Below are 20794 nucleotides of genomic sequence, written 5' to 3' on the forward strand. Positions count from 1 at the left end.
GGCGCGCAGCGCTCCGGTACCGGTGAGTGGCGCTGCGGGCGCGGGGCCGCGCGGGGCGGGGCGGGGCGGGGGGGGCAGCGGTGTCCGCGCTGTCCCCGCAGGATGCGCGACGTGGACCACAAGAGCCTTTACCTGCGCGACGGGCGGCTCGTGGCCGGGCCCCTGCAGGGGAGCAACGCGGCGCGGGAAGGTGAGGGGGGGCCCGGCGGGGGGGGCCGGGACGGGACGGGGCGGACACCGACGGGGCCCCCCCTTGGAGCGCGCCCTGACGCGGGACGGGGGGGGCGCCCCAGAGGAGGTGTTCTGGGTGCCCAACCGCGCCTTCGCGCCCGCCCGGCTGCCCCTCGTCATGGGCATCCAGAACGGGTCCCGGTGCCTCGCCAGCGCCCGCGCGCCCCGGCCCAGCCTGAGCCTGCAGGTCAGCCACCGGCAGCGGGGGACCAGGGGGATGGGGGCACCCATGGGGGCGTCGCTGGGGATGGGGATATCGATGGGGGCACCGTGGGGACACCAATGGGATGGGGGCATCCATGGGGTGGGGGCATCACGGGGATACCAGGGGGATGCATGGGGATGGGGACGCCAATGGGATGGGGACATCGATGGGATGGGGATATCAATGGGAACACCACTGAGATGGAGACTCCAGTGGGGATGGGGATGTCACTGGGAGACATCAGTGGACACACCAAAGGGATGGGGACACAGGCAGATGGAGATGGACACCAATGGGATGGGGGCATCCATGGGGATGGGGGCATCACGGGGATACCAGGGGGATGCATGGGGATGGGGATATCGATGGGGGCACCACTGAGATGGAGACTCCAGTGGGGATGGGGGTATCACTGGGGACACCATGGGGATGGAGACATCAGTGGGCACACCAAAGGGATGGGGACACAGAGGCGGGTGGAGATGGACACCAGTGGGATGGGTAAACCAATGGGCATTGAGACACCACGGGGACAAGGACATCAATGGGGACACCAAAGGGATGGGGACACCGATAAGAAATGGGAACACGGTGGGGACAGTGCTGGAACACTGGGATATCATTGGGCATGGGGACATTGATGGAGACATCATTGGGGATGGGGATATCGATGGGGACGCCGTGGGTACACCAATGGGATGGGGGCATCCGTGGGGATGAGGACACCAATGGGGATGGGGAAATCATGGGGACACCTTGGGGAAGGGACACCACGGGGCCCCCAAAGGGATGAGGGTGGAATGGGGAGGGGGCAACACGGGGATGCGAATGCCAGAGAGATGGGGACGCCATGGGGACGCTGTGGGGATGGGGCATCACTGGGTACGGCAAAGAAACGGGGGCGTGAAAGGGATGGGGACGCCCTGGGGAGGGGACGCCACGGGGCTGGGGCGACCGCAGCCCCCGCTCTCGCGGCCCCCCTTTCCCCCGCGGCTGCCCGGTGCCGTCCCGCGCCCATCCCGGTGCCGCCCCGTGCCGGTGCCGCCGCAGGACGCCGACATCCGGGAGCTGCCCCGCGCCGGGGCGGCCTCGGCCGCCTTCACCTTCTTCCGCTCGTACCGGGCCGGGCTGTGGCGCTTCGAGTCGGCCGCGAACCCCGGCTGGTTCCTGTGCACCTCGGCGCGGGGCCACCAGCCCCTGGGGCTCTCCCGGCGCCCCGACGCCAGCACCCGCCTCGACTTCTACTTCAGCGCCGCCGAGGGCCCGGAGCCCGGCCCCGGGGACGGGGCCCCCCCCGCTGGGGACCGGGACCCCCCCCCGGTGACCCCCGGTGACGCCGCGGGGCAATAAAGCTGCCGAGGGCACCGCTCCCGTGTCGGGCACAGGTTATGGGGACATGGGGGTACAGGGGGACACGGGCACAGGAGCCTGCTGGCATCACAGGTGTCCCTCAGGGATCGGTGTTGGGACCGCTCTTGTTCCACACCTTCATGGCTGACATGGACAGTGGGATTGATGCGCCCTCAGCAAGTTTGCCGATGACACCGAGCTGTGTGGCCCGGTTGATCCGCTGGAGGGAAGGGATGGGATCCAGAGGGACCTCGACACGCTTGTGAGGTGGCTGATGCCAACCTTATGGAGTTCAACCATGCCAAGTGCAAGGTCCTGCACCTGGGTGGGAGCAATCCCAGCACAGCTGCAGGTTGGGCAGAGAAGAGATTCAGAGCGGCCCAAGGAGAAGGACCGGGGGTGCTGGTCGATGGAAAATGAACATGAGCCGGCTGCAGTGTGCGCTCGCAGCCCCGAAACCAACCGCATCCTGGGCTGCATCCAAAGGAGCGTGACCAGCAGGGCGAAGGAGGTGACCCGAGGGGACACAGGGACATGGCGGGACACGGGCACCGGTTGAGGTTTCACTGGCACCGGCCCTGCCCAAACCGGTACCGCCCAAGGCCAGGGCCGGGCTCTGCTCCCCGGCTCTGTAAGAGCTGGAGCCACATCCCGGGACACGCTCGGGACGGGCTCAGGAACGCAGGGGAACATCCGGAACCGCCCGGCAGGGAACGAGCTGGGTCCTGCCCGGCAGCGGCTGCAGCGCGTTCACTCTGGAGCTGACTGAGAGCAGTGGCTGGTGAAGGGGGACGGGATGCGGTTGGGATGGGGACGGGATGGTCCCATCCCTCCCCTGGGATGTGGCACCAGCGGGCGCCCGCCCTCACCCCAACCTGTCCCTGTCCTCCCCGGGCAGCAGTGGGGCCGAGGGCTCCTGGGGCCCCCAGGAGCGGCCCTGGCCCCTGCAGCACCCGATGGGGGTCTCGGTGTAGCCGGGCGCAGGCACCGGGGCCGCGCCGGAGGCTGTCACCGACCCCGACACGGGGCCTTGTCCGACGAGTTCTGGGGAGAGGTAGCCCCTGGGGGCACAGGGACCCGCACCCACCGTGCCCGTCCCCGTGTCCCCGCCGTGTCCCCTGCCCCCCCTGCCCCTGACACCCCCCGTGTCCCGCAGAGCCCATCACTGCGGTGCCCATCCCGCACCGGCAGCGCCGGCGCTGCGCGCCTGCAGCTCGTGGTGAGGGGGGGGCGCAGCCGAGGGGGGCACCCTGGGCTGGGGGCACCTTGGTGTGGGTCAGCCCAAGAGGGGGAATCCCAAGGCTGAGGCACCCATAGACGGAGCACCCCAAGGGAGGGCACCCATAGACGGAGCACCCCAAGGGAGGGCGCCCATAGATGGAGCACCCCAAGGGAGGGCGCCCATAGACGGAGCACCCCAAGGGAGGGCACCCATAGATGGAGCACCCCAAGGGAGGGCACCCATAGACGGAGCACCCCAAGGGAGGGCACCCATAGGGGTCCGCCCAAGCCTGCTCAGCTCCAGGGGCAGCACAAGCTGGGGGCACCCTGGGGTGGGCGGGGCTGGGGCCGGGCCCCCCGAGCTGGCTCAGCCCGAGCTGGGTCCGCCCAAAGCCGCTCAACCCCCGGGGGGCAACGAAGAGATGGGGGCGGCTCGGGCCGTGGGGCGGGGCATTGAGGGCGTGGCCACCTCAGGGGCGGGGCCGGGAGGGGCGGGGCCAGCTGCAGACACGCCCCGCGCCGCCGGTGCCGGTAAGGGCAGGGGGGGGAGGGAGGGAGCCGGAGACCCCCGAGCCCGGGGGGACCCCACGTGACCTCTGGGTGCCCCAAAGACCCTGGGGTCGCCCCGCACCCTCCGGGGTCGCCCCGAAAGAGCCCCCCCAAATCCCAGCGCGGGTTCCCCATTGACCCCCCCCCCCGAGTCCCCTTCGCAGCCTTTGGGGTCCCCCCCCTCCTTTGGGACCCCCCCGGGACCCCCCCTCCCTTTCCCCGTTCCCCTCTCCCGGCGGTGGCTTCCCCGGTGGCTGCTCTGGGCTTGTGCCGCGCTGCGCCCGACGCGGAAGCGAGGTGTGGGGCGCGGTGTGGGGCGCTGCCCCCAGCCCGGCTCCTGCCCCGGGGGGGTCCCGGCGGTTCCTTCCCCCCCTCGATTTGCCCCCGGAGCCCCCCCGTGCCCCGGGCTCTTCCTGCCCCTCCTTCCCCTTCCTCTTTCCTCCTCTGGTCCCTCCCCCCCCCCCCGGGTCCTCTTCCTCTTTCCATCTCCCCTCTCCCTTCTTCCTCCTTCTCCCTCTTTTCCTTCTTCCTCCCCTTCACCTCCTCCCCACCAGGAGCCGCAGCGCTGGCACCGGCCATGGGGCTGCCGGGGACCCCCAGCACCACCTCCAGCACCACCAGCACCAGCACCACCTCCAGCACCACCAGCACCAGCACCAGCACCAGCAGCAGCAGTGACCCCAGCGCCAGCAGCACCGGTAACCCCAGCACCGGGGTCCTGGCTGCTCAGGACGCCATCGTCTTCTCAGGGGTGGGTGCTGCAGGGGTGACCCCCCCGACCGCGGACATCAGGATCTCGCCCAAGCCCGTGGATGAGAACATCTCCCCCGAGCGCCAGGCCCATGGATCCGCATCCCGGAGCCTCTTCCCTGTGTCCATGGGCGGGAGCATCTCATCCGTGCCCACGGATGGAAACATCGCCCGCAGGCATCGAGCCCATGGGTCCGCGTCCCGGAGCCTCTTCCCCGTGCCCGCGGATGAGAGCGTCTCCCCCGGGCCCCCGCCCGTGGATGGGAGCGCCCTTCCCGAGCGCCGGGGCTGCGGGTTCACATCCGAGAGCCTCTTCCCCAAGCCCCCGGCTGGGAGCATCCCCCAGGAGCGCCGCGGCCGCGTCCCCATGGAGCGGAGCCTCTCCCCCGGCCCCGCGCCCGCGGGTGGCAGCTCCTTGCTCCAGCACCGGGAGCCCGATGGCAGTGCCGAGGAGGATGATGGCGATGAAGGCACCGACAGCGGCTCCGAGGAGGACGAGGATGAAGACGAGGAGGAGGAGCCCCATTTCCACACCAATCCCCTGTTCCAGAGCCCCCCCCGGCCCCCAGCCCCAGAGCTCGGTGCCCCCCCGGATCTGGCCTCTGGCTCTGGGCACCTCCCCCGGCTGCGGCTGCAATGGGGGGCCCGGGACCCCCCCGGGTCCCTGAGACCCATAGAGCCCCCCCACAGACCCCACAGCCCCATAACACCCATAGAGCCCCCCCATAGACCCCGCAGCCCCATAACACCCATAGAGCCCCCCCATAGACCCCCCAGCCCCATAACACCCATAGAGCCCCCCCACAGACCCCGCAGCCCCATAACATCCATAGAGCACCCCCAGCGCTCCTGCTGCCCCACAACCCCCCCAGCCCCCGCCCAGCGCCCCCCCAGCCCCACAGATGCCCCACAGCAGCCGCTGGGGGAGGGGTCCCGCCCCCCCTCCCCACCGCGGGGTTCCCCCGTCCCGGGCCATGGCTCTGCCCCGGGGCCCCCCCCGCGCCCCCCCCCCGTGCAGGAGCTGCCCCCCGAGGCGGGCGCGGAGCCCCCGGCCAGCGCCCAGGGGTGAGGACCCGGCCGCGGCCCCCCCGGGACCCCCAAACCCCCCGGGCTCTGCCCTCCCCGTTCGCACCCACTCCCGACCCCCCCAACCCCCCTTTCCCCCCCATCCCCCCCAGTGCAGCAGAGTTGAAGCCCCCCCGTCCCTTCCCGGTCCCCCCAACCCCGCCCTGCTCCGTCCACCTGCCCCCAACCCCCCCGTGTCTGCCCCCCCATCCCCCCATTGACCCCCATTGCCCCCCAATTCCACCCCATTGACCCCCATCCCCCCATTGACCCCCATTGACCCCCATTGACCCCCCATTCCACCCCATTCCGTCCCTTCCCGACCCCCCCAACCCTGCTCTGCTCCGTCCATCTGCCCCCAACCCCCCCCGTGTCTGCCCCCCCGCCCCCATCCCCCCCATTGACCCCCAATTCCACCCCATTGAACCCCATCCCCCCCATTGACCCCCTTTGACCCCCACTGACCCCCAATTCCACCCCATTGACCCCCACTGACCCCCACTGACCCCTCATTCCACCCCATTGACCCCCACTGACCCCCACTGACCCCACTGACCCCCCTGACCCCCATTGACTCCACTGACCCCCACTGACCCCCCCTGACCCCACTGACCCCATTGACCCCACTGACCCCCACTGACCCCACTGACCCCCCTGACCCCCATTGACCCCCACTGACCCCCCTGACCCCCCTGACCCCCACTGACCCCCCCTGACCCCATTGACCCCCACTGACCCCCACTGACCCCACTGACCCCCCTGACCCCCATTGACCCCCACTGACCCCCCTGACCCCCCTGACCCCCACTGACCCCCCCTGACCCCATTGACCCCCACTGACCCCATTGACCCCCACTGACCCCACTGACCCCCATTCCGCCCCATTCCGTCCCTTCCCGCCCCCCCCCCAACGCGCGCTCCCGCCGCAGGAGCCCCGCGGTGGGGTCCCGCGCGCACGCGCGCCTCCTGGCCTCGCGCCTCTTCCGCCTCGACGGCGTCCGCAGGTCGGAGGTGGCCGCGTTCCTGCGCCGCGGGTACGGGGGGGGCGGGGGGGGCCGGGGGGGGGGAGCCGCGGCCGGGACCCGGCTCCAGCTCCGCCCCCCCAGGGACGGGTTCAGCGCGATGGTGGCGCAGGAGTTCCTGGAGCGGTTCCAGTTCGGGGGGCAGGCGCTGGACCAGGCGCTCAGGTAGCGATGGGGCAACGGGGGGCGAGGGGCAGAGCGGGGGGGGGCGGCGCTGAGGGGGGGGGTGGGGGGTGCAGGGGGGGTTGGGGGGAATTGGGGGTTTTGGGGTGAACTGGGGGGGTTTTGGGGTCCCGGGGGGCCGGGTCCCGCTGCCATCCCCCCCCCAGGAGCTTCCTGCGGGCGCTGGCGCTGTCGGGGGAGACGCAGGAGCGGGAGCGCGTCCTCGGGCACTTCTCGCGGCGCTTCCACAGCTGCAACCCCGGAGCCTTCCCCTCGGCCGGTGAGCCCCGGGCACCCAGAGACACCCATAGGGACCCACAGGGATCCATAGCACCCACAGCACCCATAGACACTCATAGCACCTATAGAGAACCACAGAGACCCATAGCACTTATAGACACCCATAGCCACCCTTAGCACCCATAGACACTCACAGACACCCACAGCACCTACAGACACCCACAGAGACCCATAGCACCCATAGACACCCATAGAGACCCATAGCAGCCATAGACACTCATAGACATGAACAGCAGCCATAGGCACTCAGAGACACCCACAGACAACCACAGAAACCCATAGACACCCATAGCACCCATAGAGACCCCCAGAGACCCATAGACTTCCATAGACACCCATAGCACCCATAGACACCCATAGCACCCATAGAGACCCGCAGAGACCCATAGACTTCCGTAGACACCCATAGCACCCATAGACACCCATAGCACCCATAGACACCCATAGAGCCCATAGCAGCCATAGACACTCATAGACACCCACAGACAACCATAGAAACCCATAGACACCCATAGCACCCATAGAGACCCACAGAGACCCATAGACTTCCATAGACACCCATAGACACCCATAGCACCCATAGAGACCCCCAGAGACCCATAGACTTCCGTAGACACCCATAGCACCCATAGACACCCATAGCACCCATAGACACCCATAGCACCCATAGAGACCCCCAGAGACTCATAGACTTCCGTAGACACCCATAGCACCCATAGAGACCCCCAGAGACCCATAGACTTCCGTAGACACCCATAGCACCCATAGACACCCATAGAACCCATAGACACCCATAGAGACCCATAGCAGCCATAGACACTCATAGACATGAACAGCAGCCATAGACACTCAGAGACACCCACAGACAACCACAGAAACCCATAGACACCCATAGCACCCATAGAGACCCCCAGAGACCCATAGACTTCCATAGACACCCATAGCACCCATAGACACCCATAGCACCCATAGAGACCCGCAGAGACCCATAGACTTCCGTAGACACCCATAGCACCCATAGACACCCATAGCACCCATAGACAGCCCCTGAGCCACACAGACTCCCCTGCCCCCCCCCCCCCCAGCCCTATGGGGCACCCCTTGGCCCCACTGGCGCTGATGGGGCCGGGCGTCCTCACTGGGGGCTGCCCCGCGCTGCCCCCAGACGCGGTTCACTCCCTGACCTGCGCCCTGATGCTGCTCAACACCGACCTCCACGGGCAGGTGAGGAGCGGGGGGGCCCCCCCGGGTGCCCCCCCCGGCGGGGTGCGGGGGGGCAGCCCCCCCACGCCCGGCTCCCCTGCAGCGCCTCGGCCGCGCCATGAGCAGCGCCCAGTTCGTGGCCAACCTGCGCGGGATGATGGACGGGCAGGACTTCCCCCGGCAGCAGCTCAAGGTGCGGGGGGGCCGCGGGGGGGGCCCCGCTGGGCCCCGGAGCCCCCCCTGAGCCCCGGCTCCCCCCCAGGCTCTCTACGGCTCCATCCGCAGGCAGGAGCTGCCGTGGGCAGTGTGAGTGCGGGGCTGCGGGGGGAGCGGGGGGGCCGCGGGGGGGCCCCCGTGATGCTGAGCCCCCCCCGCAGGGACGATGAGGATGGGGAGGAGGAGGAGCGGGCCCCCCCCGGCCCCAGGAGCAGCGAATCCCGGCCGGAGCTGCCGGGGGGGGCCGCGGCCGTCACCCACCGGGGCTGCTTGGCCAGGAAGGTGCTGGCCGAGGCCGACGGCAGAAAGAGTGAGCGGGGGGGGGGGAATGGGGGGGTCCATGGGGCAGATTGGGGGGTTTGGGGGTCCAGATTTGGGGTCCAGCCCTGGGGCCTCAGCCTCTCCTGGGGTGCACTCGGGGGGGTGCCCTCGGGCTGCGCCGGGGTCTGCAGGGGCCGGTTTGGGGGTGCCCATCTCGGGGGGGCCACAGCGGCGCGGACGCGAGCGGCTCCGTTGCGGGTCCGCGGGGGGCACGAACCGGGGCGTCCTCGTCGCCGGCTCCAGCCCCCCCCGTGCCCCCCAGCGCCGTGGGGCAGACGCGGCTGGAAGCGCTTCGAGGCGGTGCTGGAGGGGACCCTCCTGCACCTGCGCAGGGCGGGGGCCCCCCCCGAGGCGCCGCTGGGGGTGCACCACGCTCTGGCCGAGCGCGCCGCCGCTTACACCAAGCGCCCCGACGTGTTCCGGCTGCGCACGGCCGACGGGCGCCGCTTCCTCTTCCAAGCGCCGTGAGTGCGGGGGGGGGGGGGCGCGGGGCTGTCCCGGGGGGGCGGCCCCGGTGACCCCCCCCCCCCCCCCCCGCAGGACGCCCCGGGAGATGCTGGCCTGGATCGCGCGGCTCAACCTGGCGGCCGCGCTCCTCTCCGCGCCCCCGTTCCCCGCCGCCGTCGGGTCCCGGCGCGGCCCCGCGCGGCCCCTGCTGCCCGCGGCGCTCAGCCGCAGCCCCCCGGTGAGCACCGGCAAAGGGGGGGGGGACGGGGGACGGGGACGGAGCCGTCCCGGGGAGCCCCCCCCTCACCCGGTGCCGCCGCAGGAGGAGCAGCGCCGGAGCCACGCGGCCTGGATGGAGCGGGCGGAGCAGGAGCTGCGGCAGCGGCAGCGCCACGGCCCCGGCCCCGACCCGCGGCAGCACCGGCGGGACACGGAGCTGCTGCTGCACGAGGTGAGGGGGCGCGGGGCTGCCCCGGGGGGTCAGAGCCAGCCCGGTCCCTGCCCGGGGCAGAGAGGCTGCTGTGGGGCACGGGGGCTGCTGGGCCCGTGGGGACACCGGTATGGCCATGGTGATGCTGCCACGGGCGTGGCGGCACTGGGGCCATGGTGGCACCACTGTCCCCATGGTGGTGCTGTTGTGGCTGTGGTGATGCTGTTGTGGCCATGGTGGCTCCATTACCCCCATGGGGACCCTGTTCTGGCCATGGTGGCTCCATTGCCCCCATGGTGATGCTGTTGTTGCCATGGTGACGCCAGTATCCCCATGGTGTCCCTGTTGTGGCCATGGCGACTCCATTATCCCTATGGTGTCCCTGTTCTGGCCATGGTGACCCCAGTATCCCCATGGTGATGCTGTTGTGGCCATGGTGACACCATTAGCGCCATGGTGTCCCTGTTCTGGCCATGGTGGCACCATCACCCCCATGGGGACCCTGTTGTGGCCATGGTGGCTCCACTGTCCCCATGGTGATGCTGTTGTTGCCATGGTGACACCATTAGCGCCATGGGGACCCTGTTCTGGCCATGGTGACCCCAGTATCCCCATGGTGTCCCTATTCTGGCCATGGTGACACCATTACCTCCATGGAGACCCTGTTGGGGCCGTGGTGACCCCAGTATCCCCATGGTGATGCTGTTGTGGCTGTGGTGGCTCCATTACCTCCATGGGGACTGTGTTGTAGCCATGGTGTCACCATTACCCCCATGGTGTCCCTGCTCTGGCCATGGTGACCCCAGTATCCCCATGGTGATGCTGTTGTTGCCATGGTGTCACCATTACCCCCATGGTGATGCTGTTGTGGCCATGGTGACACCATTACCCCCATGGTGATGCTGTTGTGGCCATGGTGACACCATTACCCCCATGGTGTCCCTGTTCTGGCCACAGTGGCACCGTTACCCCCATGGTGATGCTGTTGTTGCCATGGTGACACCATTACCCCCATGGTGATGCTGTTGTTGCCATGGTGACCCCATTACCCCCATGGTGATGCTGTTGTTGCCATGGTGACACCATTACCCCCATGGTGATGCTGTTGTTGCCATGGTGACACCATTACCCCCATGGTGATGCTGTTGTTGCCATGGTGACACCATTACCCCCATGGTGTCCCTGTTGCGGCCACGGTGGCACCGTTACCCCCACGGTGACCCCGCTGTCCCCGCGCTGACCCCGCCGCGGTGCCCCCCCCGCAGCGCCGGCGCTACGAGACCTACGTGCGGGCGCTGGACTCGTGGCTCCGCGGCGGCCGGGCCGAGCCGCGCTGGGAGGCGGAGGCGGAGCCGGGAGCGGCCCCCCGGGCCCCCCCCGCGCTGAGCAGGGCGCGCTCCAGCCCCTCCCTGGGCCCCGGCCCCGCCGCGGCCCCCCCCGCCCGCGTCCGCAGGAACGAGTCCGAGCGGAGAACGCTGCGGAGCCTCGTGCCCCAGCGGCTGCGGCCCTGAGGGGGCTCGGGGGAGCGGGACAGGAACGGGGGGGACCGGGACTGGGGGGGACCGGGACGGGAACGGGGAGACCGGGACTGGGGGGGACCGGGACGGGAACGGGGGGGACCGGTACGAGCGGCCCTCGGGCACCACCAGCACTTGGGGGGGGGGGGGGGGTTGGGAGCAATGTGGGAAACTCAGGGAGACCCCCCCAAAACGGGCCGGGGGTCACAGCCCCCCCCCCGCTGCTGCAATAAAGGTTTGTGACCAGCACGGCCCCCCCGTGCCCCCAAATGACCCGGAGGGGACACACAGACATGGGGGGGTGGTTGGGGCCTGGGGGTGATACCATGGGCATTGCCTGGGTCACCCCTAGAGTGATGCCTTGTCTGGGGGGGAACCAGTCGATACCCCCCCCCCGGCCTGCAGGGATCCCCCCAGTGCCACCCCCAGCATTGGCTATGGGACATTGCAGGGCCATGACCCCCCCAAACAGCCCCCCCCCCCTCAATGGCACCCCCCAACCCCTTTCCATGCTCCAACGGCTTTAGGTGGGATATTTGGGGTCAGTTCCTAAGGGGGGGCTAAAAGGGGGGTTAGAGGAGGGGACACCCCATTAACACTGCCACAAGGACACCCCCCAGTGGGGTTCCTGAAGGTGGGAAGTGAAACGGGATCCCAGGAGGGGGGGGCAGCTCTGGCTGTGACATGAGCCCCCTTTGGGCCAGGATCTGTTGGGATCAGCCCCAGGAACACCACAAGAGTGAAAACCCATCCCATGGATGCTTACGCAAGGGGTACAGATGGGGGTTATAGTGGGCAATGGGGGATTATGGGGGTCAGTGGAAGGCTATGAGGGGCAATGGGGAGTTCTGGGGGGCCACGGGTTGTGGGCAGGGGGGCTATGGGGAGCAGTGTGGGTTGAGGGAGGGGATCCTGCCCCTCTGCTGCGCTCTGGGGAGACCCCCCCTGCAGCCCTGTGTGCAGTGCTGGGGTCCCCAGCGTGAGGACATGGAGCTGGTGGAGCAAGTCCAGAGGAGGCCACGAGGATGCTCAGGGGCTGGAGCAGCTCCCGTATGGAGCCAGGCTGAGAACATTGGGGCTGCTCAGCCTGGAGAAGAGAAGCTGTGTGGGGACCTCAGAGCAGCTTCCAGGGTCTGAAGGGGGCTACAAGGATGCTGGAGAGGGGCTCTGCATCAGGGACTGTAGGGATGGGACAAGGGGTGATGGGTTCAGACTGAAACGGGGGGAGCTCAGGCTGGAGATAAGGCAGAAGCTCTTTATGGTGGTGGAGCCAGGGCAGAAAGCTGCTGCTGGGCACCACCTACACACGGCACCCTCCACAACAGTGCCAGCGCCACGGCAATGCGTCCATGCTTTGCCACCCTGACCTATCCCTGTGCTACTCCTCCATGGTGTCGCGGAGCAGAGCTCGCAGGGTGCAGACATCCAGCCCTGCTCCCTGTCCCAAAGCCCCAGTACAGGAAGTGCTGCTGGGGAGCCCTTACCGCTGGACTCCTCCGGAATGGTGCTTAAAGCACACCAGGCACCCAAAGCCCCACTGGTGCAGCACCCGAGTGCTGGGTGCTCTCAAGTGTGCTGTAGCACGCGCTGCGGAGCGCAAGCATCCAGCCCCTGCTCCCCTCGCTGAAGAGGCAGGATGGAAACCAGGGGCTGGGCACGTCCTGCCCCGGCTGCCTTCCAGAACAGCCCCTCCGGCACGGGCATCCCCACCTCTGACCCAGCCACACCTCCCTCTGTGCGAAGCCTCCCCGGCCAGCGCTCTCCAGGGACCCACGAGCAAAGGGAAGCGCCCAGACCCTGATGCTAAACCTCAGGGGCCCAGAGGAGCTGCGGCTGCCCCATCCCTGGCAGTGCTCAAGGCCAGGTTGGACACAGGGGCTTGGAGCAAGCTGCTCCAGTGGAAGGGGTCCCTGCCCGTGGCAGGGCTTGGAGCTGGAGGAGCTTTAAGGTCCCTTCAACCCGAACCAGACTGGGATGCTGTGAATGGGGTTCTGGAGGGCAGCGTGTACGGGCAGGGCTGTACATGGGGCAGTAGAGGATTACACACACACACACCCCCCCCCGCCTTTCCCCAGCACCAAGCCGGGCTCCACACAGCTCTTGCACCCCCTTTATTCCCCCCAAGCGGGGCTGGGGGAGCCCATCCCCGGTTGCCACCTGGCTCCTGGTAGGAAGCGGTTGCGCAGGAACCCCGAGTGCTTGTGCCCGGATGGGGACGCTCGAGGCCCCTCCTGCGGCTCAGTCCCCGCTGCGAATCCCAGACTTTTCCAGGCAGAGCCCGGAAGGCTCCCGCTGAGGCTCTGCAGGGGCCGATTTCCCTCCTCGGAGCTTCTCCAGGCGCGGGCAGCGCTTCCCCGAGCCGAGTTTTCCGGTTTCATGCCACAGCCGGAGCCCCGGAGCGCGGCCGAAGCTCTTGCATAGCTGCTGCGGGTGCAGGGAGCGGGGGAAAGGGAGGAGCCGGGCGAAACGGCAAGAAAAGAGGGAATAAAAGCATGAGAGGGATGGAACCTACACGGAGCGACACTGCAGTCCCAAAACGCCTGCCCTCAGCCCCCCCGTGGATCCAGGCTCCAGGATGGCAGCGCTGCGGTGCTTGGGTTGATGTGGCCCTGGGGGGCCTTTTGCTGCTTGAATTGCTTTAAACAGCCCCGGGCTCCTGCTCCATCCCCGCAGCGACCTCCTCCAGGCCTGGCGCTGCCGGCTCGGTTTTCCCTCGGCTCTCCGGTGCTTCCAGGGAGGCGCTGGCTCCAGGCCCGGCGTTTCGCAGTGTTCGTGGTGGGAGCCGGGATCATCAGCGAAGAGCAGGGCACGGAAACACCGAGAGCAATGGAAGCGGGGGCAAAAAGCAGGACTTTGGCTGGCGTTGAGGTCGGGATCTTGCATAAAACCATGGGCAGAGGCTGCTTTTCCAGCCGGGAGCCGGCGCTGTGCCCAAATCTGGGTTAAACCCCCCCCGATCGGCTCAATGGGGGGACAAAAGCTGCCCCCAGACCTGCTGCTGGGGGGCAAAGAGCTTCTGGGGGTGACAGGTCCCGTGCGTCGGTCCCGAATCCGTCCCCATCCCACCTGGAGCCTGAACTAAAGTGCAAACCAGGGAGCGGCGGTGGTGGGGAGTGCAGGGCGGGCTCCATCCCGCTGTGCCGGGCTAGAAATCCCTAGGAACCGCTGTAAAGACAGACCCCGGCGATGGGATGGCTCGGGGGAGGCGGGACGGAGCTCAGCGGGGCGCGGGATGCCCTCCTTGCCCCCGCGGGACAGCTCCAACGGGATAAAACCCAGGGAAGGAGCCGCGCCGGGGAGCACCCCGACGTTCCCTCCGCCAAGAGGGCTCCAAATCACCTTGCGGAGTTCATGGAAGAGATGGGAGGAGAACACGGATGGGCCGAGCCGACAAGGTCCCTCCTCCGGGGGGGAAGAGTGACGGAGGGGGGGTGCGGAGGGGGGACGGAGAGGAAGCGGCGCCGGGATCAGGGGGTGTAGGCCGGCGGCGGCTGGAACTGGTTGATGACCTCGTACTCGGCTGGGTAGGGTTCGTTCTCCTCCATCTCGGAGAGCAGCTCCAGGGCCTGCTCCTCCTCCTCGGTGGGGTAATGGCGCAGGAGGTTGGCGGCCGTGGCCAGGATGGAGGCGCCGCCGGCGCCCGCCACCAGGTAGAAGCTGACGGCGAAGGTGACGTAGACCTGGGAGCCGTGGTACTTCTTGTGCTGCTGCTGCTGCGCCAGGATGAGCTCCGAGGCCCAGTAGCAGAAGCCGATGACGGTGGCGCACTGCAGGACTGCGGGCGGAGAGCAGAGAGCCCGAGTGAGCGCCGCGGGCAGAGCTGGGGGGGGGCGGCGCAGGGGATGCTCCAAATCCATCGGGATAGGGGGGAAAACCAGGGCGAGGACAGGGGGAGGTGGGTTAGGGTTGGAAAGGGGGCTTCTGGGGGCTCATAGGAGCAGCAGGGATGAATCACTGCCCCGTGGGGAGGGCAGGGCGACGCTCGGCCTTTCCCTGAGCTGCTCAGGGCTCAGCTGGGAATTCCAGCAGGGATAAGGGATATTAAAGCTCCTTTGACCTCAGGAGTCAGAAACATACGGCCTTTCTCCCCAGAGAGGTTCTAGGACATCTCCTTAAGGAATAAAACCCATCAGGGGACACTAAATGTTCACCCCTAACCATCCCCACCAAGATTTAACTCCGTTATCACCATAGAAGGTGAAACCCAGGGCAGGGGCAGCCCTGTAGGATGGGAACCACAGCAAGGATCCAAGGGATGGAAAACACCCTCTGGGGGCTTTTCTCCCATCCTTCGAAGGTGCGGGATGGAAACCGAGCCCAACGCGGGCTGTTCCTGCAGGGGTTTACCTGTGAGGATGTGAGCGAAAGCGTAGCGCCGGGTGATCTTCAGCGCCGGGTGCTTGGGTCCGAAGACATCGAGGAGGAAAGCGGAGAGGCTGCAGATGATGCCCAGGAAGCAGAAGGCGGCGATGACCCGGAGCAGAAGCACGGTCTGCGGGTTCATGCAGTAATCTGGAGGGGAGGGAGAGAGGCAGGGGCTGAGCACCACGGAACGCGGCTTTTCCACCCAAATCCCGCAGCGGACAGAGCACTGCGTGGGGCAGTGACAGGCGGGAGGGAAGGGACAGGATCCAAAGGCACCTGGATGGGCTGGAGAGGAGGGATCATGCCCCTGGGTGAGGGCAATCCCCAGCACAGACACAGGCTGGGGGAGCCTGGATGGAGCAGCCCGAGGAGAAGGATTTGGGGGTGTTGGGTGAGGAGAAGCTCCCCACGACCCGGCTGCAGCGAGGGCTTGAGCCCAGAACCCCCCCATGTGCTGGGCTGCACCCCCAGAGCGTGAGCAGCAGCTCAGGGAGGGGATCCTGCCCCTCTGCTGCGCCCTGGGGAGACCCCCCCTGCAGCCCCGTGTGCAGTGCTGGGGTCCCCAGCGTGAGGACATGGAGCTGCTGGAGCAAGGCCAGAGGAGGCCACGAGGATGCTCAGGGGCTGGAGCAGCTCCCGTATGGAGCCAGGCTGAGAACACTGGGGCTGCTCAGCCTGGAGAAGAGAAGCTGCGTGGAGACCTCAGAGCAGCTTCCAGGGTCTGAAGGGGGCTGCAAGGATGCTGGAGAGGGGCTCTGCATCAGGGACTGTAGGGATAGGACAAGGGGTGATGGGTTCAGACTGAAACAGGGGAAGTTCAGGGTGGAGATAAGGCAGAAGCTGTTCCCTGTGAGGGTGCTGAGGCGCTGGCACAGGGTGCCCAGAGAAGCTGTGGCTGCCCCATCCCTGGCAGTGCTCAAGGCCAGGTTGGACACAGGGGCTTGGAGCAAGCTGCTCCAGTGGAAGGGGTCCGTGCCCGTGCAGGGGCTGGAGCCGGATGCGCTCAGGGTCCCGTCCATCCCAAGCCTCCCCACGGTCACCCCAGGGCTCGCACTGGGATCAATGGGTTTGTGCTTCCCCCGCTCCCGCCGGGCTCAGCCAGCACCGGAGCGGCCGGGCCGGGGGCTGAAGCCTCAGGGAGGCTCCGGGGTTGGGGGGGGGGGGGGGGGGACCCCGCACCCGGCGCAGGCCCCGCGCTCCCGGCCCGGCCTCACCTCGCAGCAGCTCGGGCTCGACGTAGCCCAGGACATCGGCGACGCCGAGCTCCTGCCGGGCGCAGGTCCCGCCGTGGATGCGCAACCAGGCGGGCTCGGCCAGCGCGGTGCAGAGCGCGGTGATGGAGAGCGCGCCCGGCAGCGCCGAGGCCAGGCTGCGCTCCGGCTGCTTCGGCAGCGCCCCGCCCGCCGCCCCTCGGCGCCGCCGCCCGCCGGGCAGCCCCGGCCCGCCCGGGGTGTACATGGGGCCCGAACCCGGTTCTCCCGGCCGCGGCTCCGCCTCAGCGCCGCTTCCGCCTCCTCCGCCGCCGTTCCGCATCCGGCGCGCTGACGCCACATCCGCAGCGCCGCGATGAAGGAGGCGCTGGAGCTGCTGTGCCGGGTGCCCGCGCACCCCGAGTCCCGGTGCTGGTTCCTGGCCTGGAGCCCCGGCGGGGGCCTCCTCGCGTCCTGCGGCGGGGACCGGCTCGTCCGCATCTGGGGCAGGGAAGGTGCGGGCGGCACCGGCGCGGGGCGGGGCCAACCGGGCACACGGGGAGGGGCTTAGCGGGAGGGGCGTGGCCAGAGGCGGGGAGGGGCAGAGCCGCGATGAGGGCGGGGCTGCGCCGAGGGGGCGGGGCTGGGAGAAAGAGGGCGGGGCTGAGGAGGTGGGGCCAGAGGGGAACGTGGGAGGAGCTTTGGTGGGGGCGTGGCCATGCGGCGCGATGAGGCGGGGGGGGATGAAGGGAGGGGGCGTGGCCACCCCAAGGGGGCGTGGCCGTGACGTCAGGCGCGCTAGGCCCGCTCTGGTCGTGCCGGGCGGTGCTGGGCGAGGGGCACCAGCGCACGGTGCGCAGGGTGGCCTGGTCCCCCTGCGGCAGGTACCTGGCCTCCGCCAGCTTCGACGCCACCACCTGCATCTGGAAGAAGCAAGAGGATGGCTTCGAGGTGGGGCACCAGCGACCCCCGGCACCCCAGAACCTTCCTGTGCCCCCCAGCTTCCCCCCTGAGGCCCCCAATCTCCACCCCGTGCCCCACAACAACCCCCTTGTGAGCCCAGACACCCTCCCGTGCCCCACAGCACCCCTCCGTACCCCCCAACACCCTCCCTGTGCCCCCCAACCCTGCCCTGGGTGCCCCCCAACACCCTCCCTGTGCCCCCCACCCGTGCCCTGGGTGCCCCCCAACACCCTCCCTGTGCCCCCCACCCATGCCCTGGGTGTCCCCCAACACCCTCCCTGTGCCCCCCACCCGTGCCCTGGGTGCTCCCCAACACCCTCCCTGTGCTCCTCACCTGTGCCCTGGGTGTCCCCCAACCCTGCCCTGGGTGCCCCCCAACACCCTCCCTGTGCCCCCCACCTGTGCCCTGGGTGCCCCCCAACCCTGCCCTGGGTGCCCCCAACACCCTCCCTGTGCCCCCCACCCGTGCCCTGGGTGCCCCCCAACACCCTCCCTGTGCCCCCCACCCCTGCCCTGTGACCCCAGCATCCTTTTGTGTCCTCCAGCCCATGTCCTCCAACGCCCCCACTGAGCACCCCAACATCCCCCATGCTCCCCAAGCCCCCCAGTCCCTCCCCATGTCCCCCAATGCCCCTCCTCTCCGCTGTCCTGTGCCCCGCAGTGCATCACGACGCTGGAGGGGCACGAGAACGAGGTGAAGTCGGTGGCCTGGGCTCCCTCGGGCACCCTCCTGGCCACCTGCAGCCGCGACAAAAGCGTCTGGGTCTGGGAAGGTGAGGGGAGAGCTGAGGGTTGGGGGGGGACAATGGGGCCCCCCAGCCCCGGGTTGTGTCACTGCCTCAGCCTCCTCTGCAGTGGATGAGGAGGAGGAGTACGAGTGCGTCAGCGTCCTCAACTCGCACACGCAGGACGTCAAGCACGTGGTGTGGCACCCAAACCAGGAGGTACGAGCGCCATTCCCAACGCAGACCCTATCCCAGCGCTGGGAATGGGCCTGGAGAGAGGCGCCCTGGCCCTGGTCGGCTCCACCACCTCCCCTTGGCTCCCAGCAAGTGGGAAGAGCAGGAATGGAGGGGAAGAAAACTGGGTTGGGATCTGGCCGGACAGCAGGGCCCAAAGAGTGGTGGGGAATGGGGTCACAAGGTTCAATGAGGCAAAGGGCCGGGTCCTGCACCTGGGCCACAACAGCCCCTGCAGCGCTCCAGGCTTGGGGAATTGCGGCTGGGAACGGCTCACGGGGAAGGAGCTGATGGAGCCGAGCATGAGCAGCTTGTGCCCAGGCAGCCCCCAGCATCCTGGCCTGGAGCAGCCCCGGTGCGGCAGCAGGGCCAGGGCAGGGATTGTGCCCCTGCACCGGGCACTGGGGAGGCCGCACCTCGAACCCTGTGCTCAGCTCTGGGCCCCTCACTGCAAGAGAGACATTGAGGGGCTGGAGCGGGGCCGGAGAAGGGAATGGAGCTGGTGCAGGGCCTGGAGCACAGCGGTGATGGGGAACGGCTGAGGGACCTGGGGGGTTCAGATGGAGAAGGGAAGGCTCAGGGGGGACCTGATGGCTCCCTACAAGTGCCTGACAGGAGGATGGAGCCAGGAGGGGCTGGGCTCTGCTCCCAAGGAACAAGGGATGGGACGAGAGGAACCGGCCTCAAGCTGCCCCAGGGCAGGTTTAGATGGAGCTGAGGAACAATTCCTGCCCCAGAGGGTGCTCAGCATTGGAACAGGCTGCCCAGGGCAGGGCTGCAGGCACCGGCCCTGCGAGTGCTCGCACCCCCTCAGTGCCGTGGGGCAGGGGTGGCCCTGGCAGCGCTGAGGTCAGGGTTGGACCGGGTGACCCTGAAGCCGTTTCCTGTGGTTCTGTTCCCCCGCTCAGCTCCTGGCCTCGGCCAGCTACGACGACACGGTGAAGCTGTACCGCGAGGAGGAGGATGACTGGGTTTGCTGCGCCACGCTGGAGGGGCACCAATCCACCGTGTGGAGCATGGCCTTCGACCGCAGCGGCGAGCGCCTGGCGTCCTGCAGCGACGACCGCACCGTGCGCGTGTGGCAGCGGTACCAGCCCGGCAACCAGCACGGTGAGCACCGCGGGGCTGGGGAGCTGCTGGGGACGGAGCGGGAGGAGCAGGGAGAAAGGGAAGGGAAGGGAAGGGGAAGGAGGAGCAGACAGGGAAGGGAAGGGAAGGGAAGGGAAGGGAGAAGAGAACGGAAGGGAAGGGGGTGAAGAGGAAGAGGAAAGAAGGGGAGGAAAAAGGAAGAGAAGGGCAAGAGCAAGCAGAAGAGGAAAGAGCAGGCAGGGAAGAGAAAAGAACAGGGAAAAGGGTGGGAAGGAAGGGATAAAGAGCAGGCAGGGATGGAAAAGAGAAGGTAGGGAGGGGAAAAGAGTGGAAGAGGATGGATGGGCAGGGAAGAGGAAGGGAAAGAGCAAGCAGGGAAGGGAAGATCAGGAAAGGGATAAAGAGCGGGCAGGGAGGGAAGAGTGGGAAGAGATGGGAGGAGAAGTGGGGGGAAAAGAGCAAGCAGGAAAGGAAAAAGTGGGCAGGGAAGGCTAAAGAGTGGGCAGTGAAAGGGAAGGATATAAACAGGCAGGGAGGGAACAGAGCAGGCAGGGAAGGAAAGAGCAGGAAGCTATAGAGCTATATATATAGATATATCTATATCTATATAGAGCTATAGGCTATAGAGCGGGCAGGGAGCTGAGGTTGTGCTCCCACCTCCCAGGGGTTGCGTGCAGCGGCGCGGAGCCCACGTGGAAGTGCGTCTGCAACCTCTCCGGGTACCACACGAGGACCATCTACGACGTGGCCTGGTGAGCGCCGCCGCATCCCTGCGGCTCCATCCCTGCCCCTGCACCGCGGTGACACCGACCCTGCCCCGCAGGTGCCACCTCACCGGGGCGCTGGCCACGGCCTGCGGCGACGACGCCATCCGCGTGTTCGAGGAGGGCGCGGGGCCGGAGCCCAGCTTCAGCCTGGCCGCGCACGTGCCGCGGGCCCACGCGCAGGACGTGAACTGCGTGGCCTGGAGCCCCGCGGAGCCCGGGCTGCTGGCGTCCTGCGGCGACGACGGCGACATCGCCTTCTGGAGGTACCAGCGCCCCGAGGGCTGCTGAGCACGGCCCCGCGCCACGGCCCCTGCTTGGGCTGCGCCGGGGACGGGATCCGGGTCTGCTCCAGGCTCAATAAATCATGGATCCTGGAATGGTTTGGGATGGAGGGAGCTTAAAGTGCATCCGGCTCCAGCCCCTGCCAAGGGTGGGGACCCCTTCCACTGGAGCAGCTTGCTCCAAGCCCCTG

General features: G+C 68.2%; 4 protein-coding genes across 4 annotated transcripts; 3 read left to right on the plus strand and 1 right to left on the minus strand.

Moving 5' to 3' along the window:
• Positions 1–2604: 2604 nt before the first annotated feature.
• LOC136003632 (basic proline-rich protein-like) lies at positions 2605–5585 on the plus strand. Its single transcript, XM_065659440.1, has 4 exons — positions 2605–2686; positions 2943–3005; positions 3401–3538; positions 4111–5585. Exons 1-4 carry the CDS (start codon positions 2605–2607, stop codon positions 5373–5375), a joined length of 1548 nt encoding a protein of 515 aa, XP_065515512.1. The 3' UTR covers positions 5376–5585.
• Positions 5586–5970: 385 nt separating this feature from the next.
• On the plus strand, positions 5971–11052 carry LOC136003633 (PH and SEC7 domain-containing protein 4-like; the record flags this gene model as incomplete). The annotated part of the gene is made up of 12 exons (XM_065659442.1): positions 5971–5989; positions 6228–6405; positions 6478–6558; positions 6723–6835; positions 8021–8079; positions 8162–8251; positions 8321–8364; positions 8436–8584; positions 8858–9059; positions 9136–9280; positions 9365–9493; positions 10738–11052. Coding segments are annotated over 12 exons (1455 nt in total), but the record flags the coding sequence as incomplete, so codon positions are not given.
• A 2033-nt stretch (positions 11053–13085) lies between these two features.
• On the minus strand, positions 13086–17081 carry TMEM127 (transmembrane protein 127). Its single transcript, XM_065659425.1, has 3 exons — positions 16569–17081; positions 15337–15501; positions 13086–14764 (listed from the first exon to the last, which is right to left on the minus strand). Exons 1-3 carry the CDS (start codon positions 16885–16887, stop codon positions 14457–14459), a joined length of 792 nt encoding a protein of 263 aa, XP_065515497.1. The 5' UTR covers positions 16888–17081; the 3' UTR covers positions 13086–14456.
• CIAO1 (cytosolic iron-sulfur assembly component 1) lies at positions 16885–20699 on the plus strand. The gene is made up of 7 exons (XM_065659423.1): positions 16885–17059; positions 17347–17495; positions 18169–18280; positions 18363–18451; positions 19375–19576; positions 20220–20307; positions 20379–20699. Exons 1-7 carry the CDS (start codon positions 16921–16923, stop codon positions 20608–20610), a joined length of 1011 nt encoding a protein of 336 aa, XP_065515495.1. The 5' UTR covers positions 16885–16920; the 3' UTR covers positions 20611–20699.
• The last annotated feature ends 95 nt before the right edge of the window (positions 20700–20794 follow it).

This window comes from Lathamus discolor, chromosome 22 (assembly GCF_037157495.1).
Source record: "Lathamus discolor isolate bLatDis1 chromosome 22, bLatDis1.hap1, whole genome shotgun sequence".
NCBI classification, from domain to species: domain Eukaryota; kingdom Metazoa; phylum Chordata; class Aves; order Psittaciformes; family Psittacidae; genus Lathamus; species Lathamus discolor.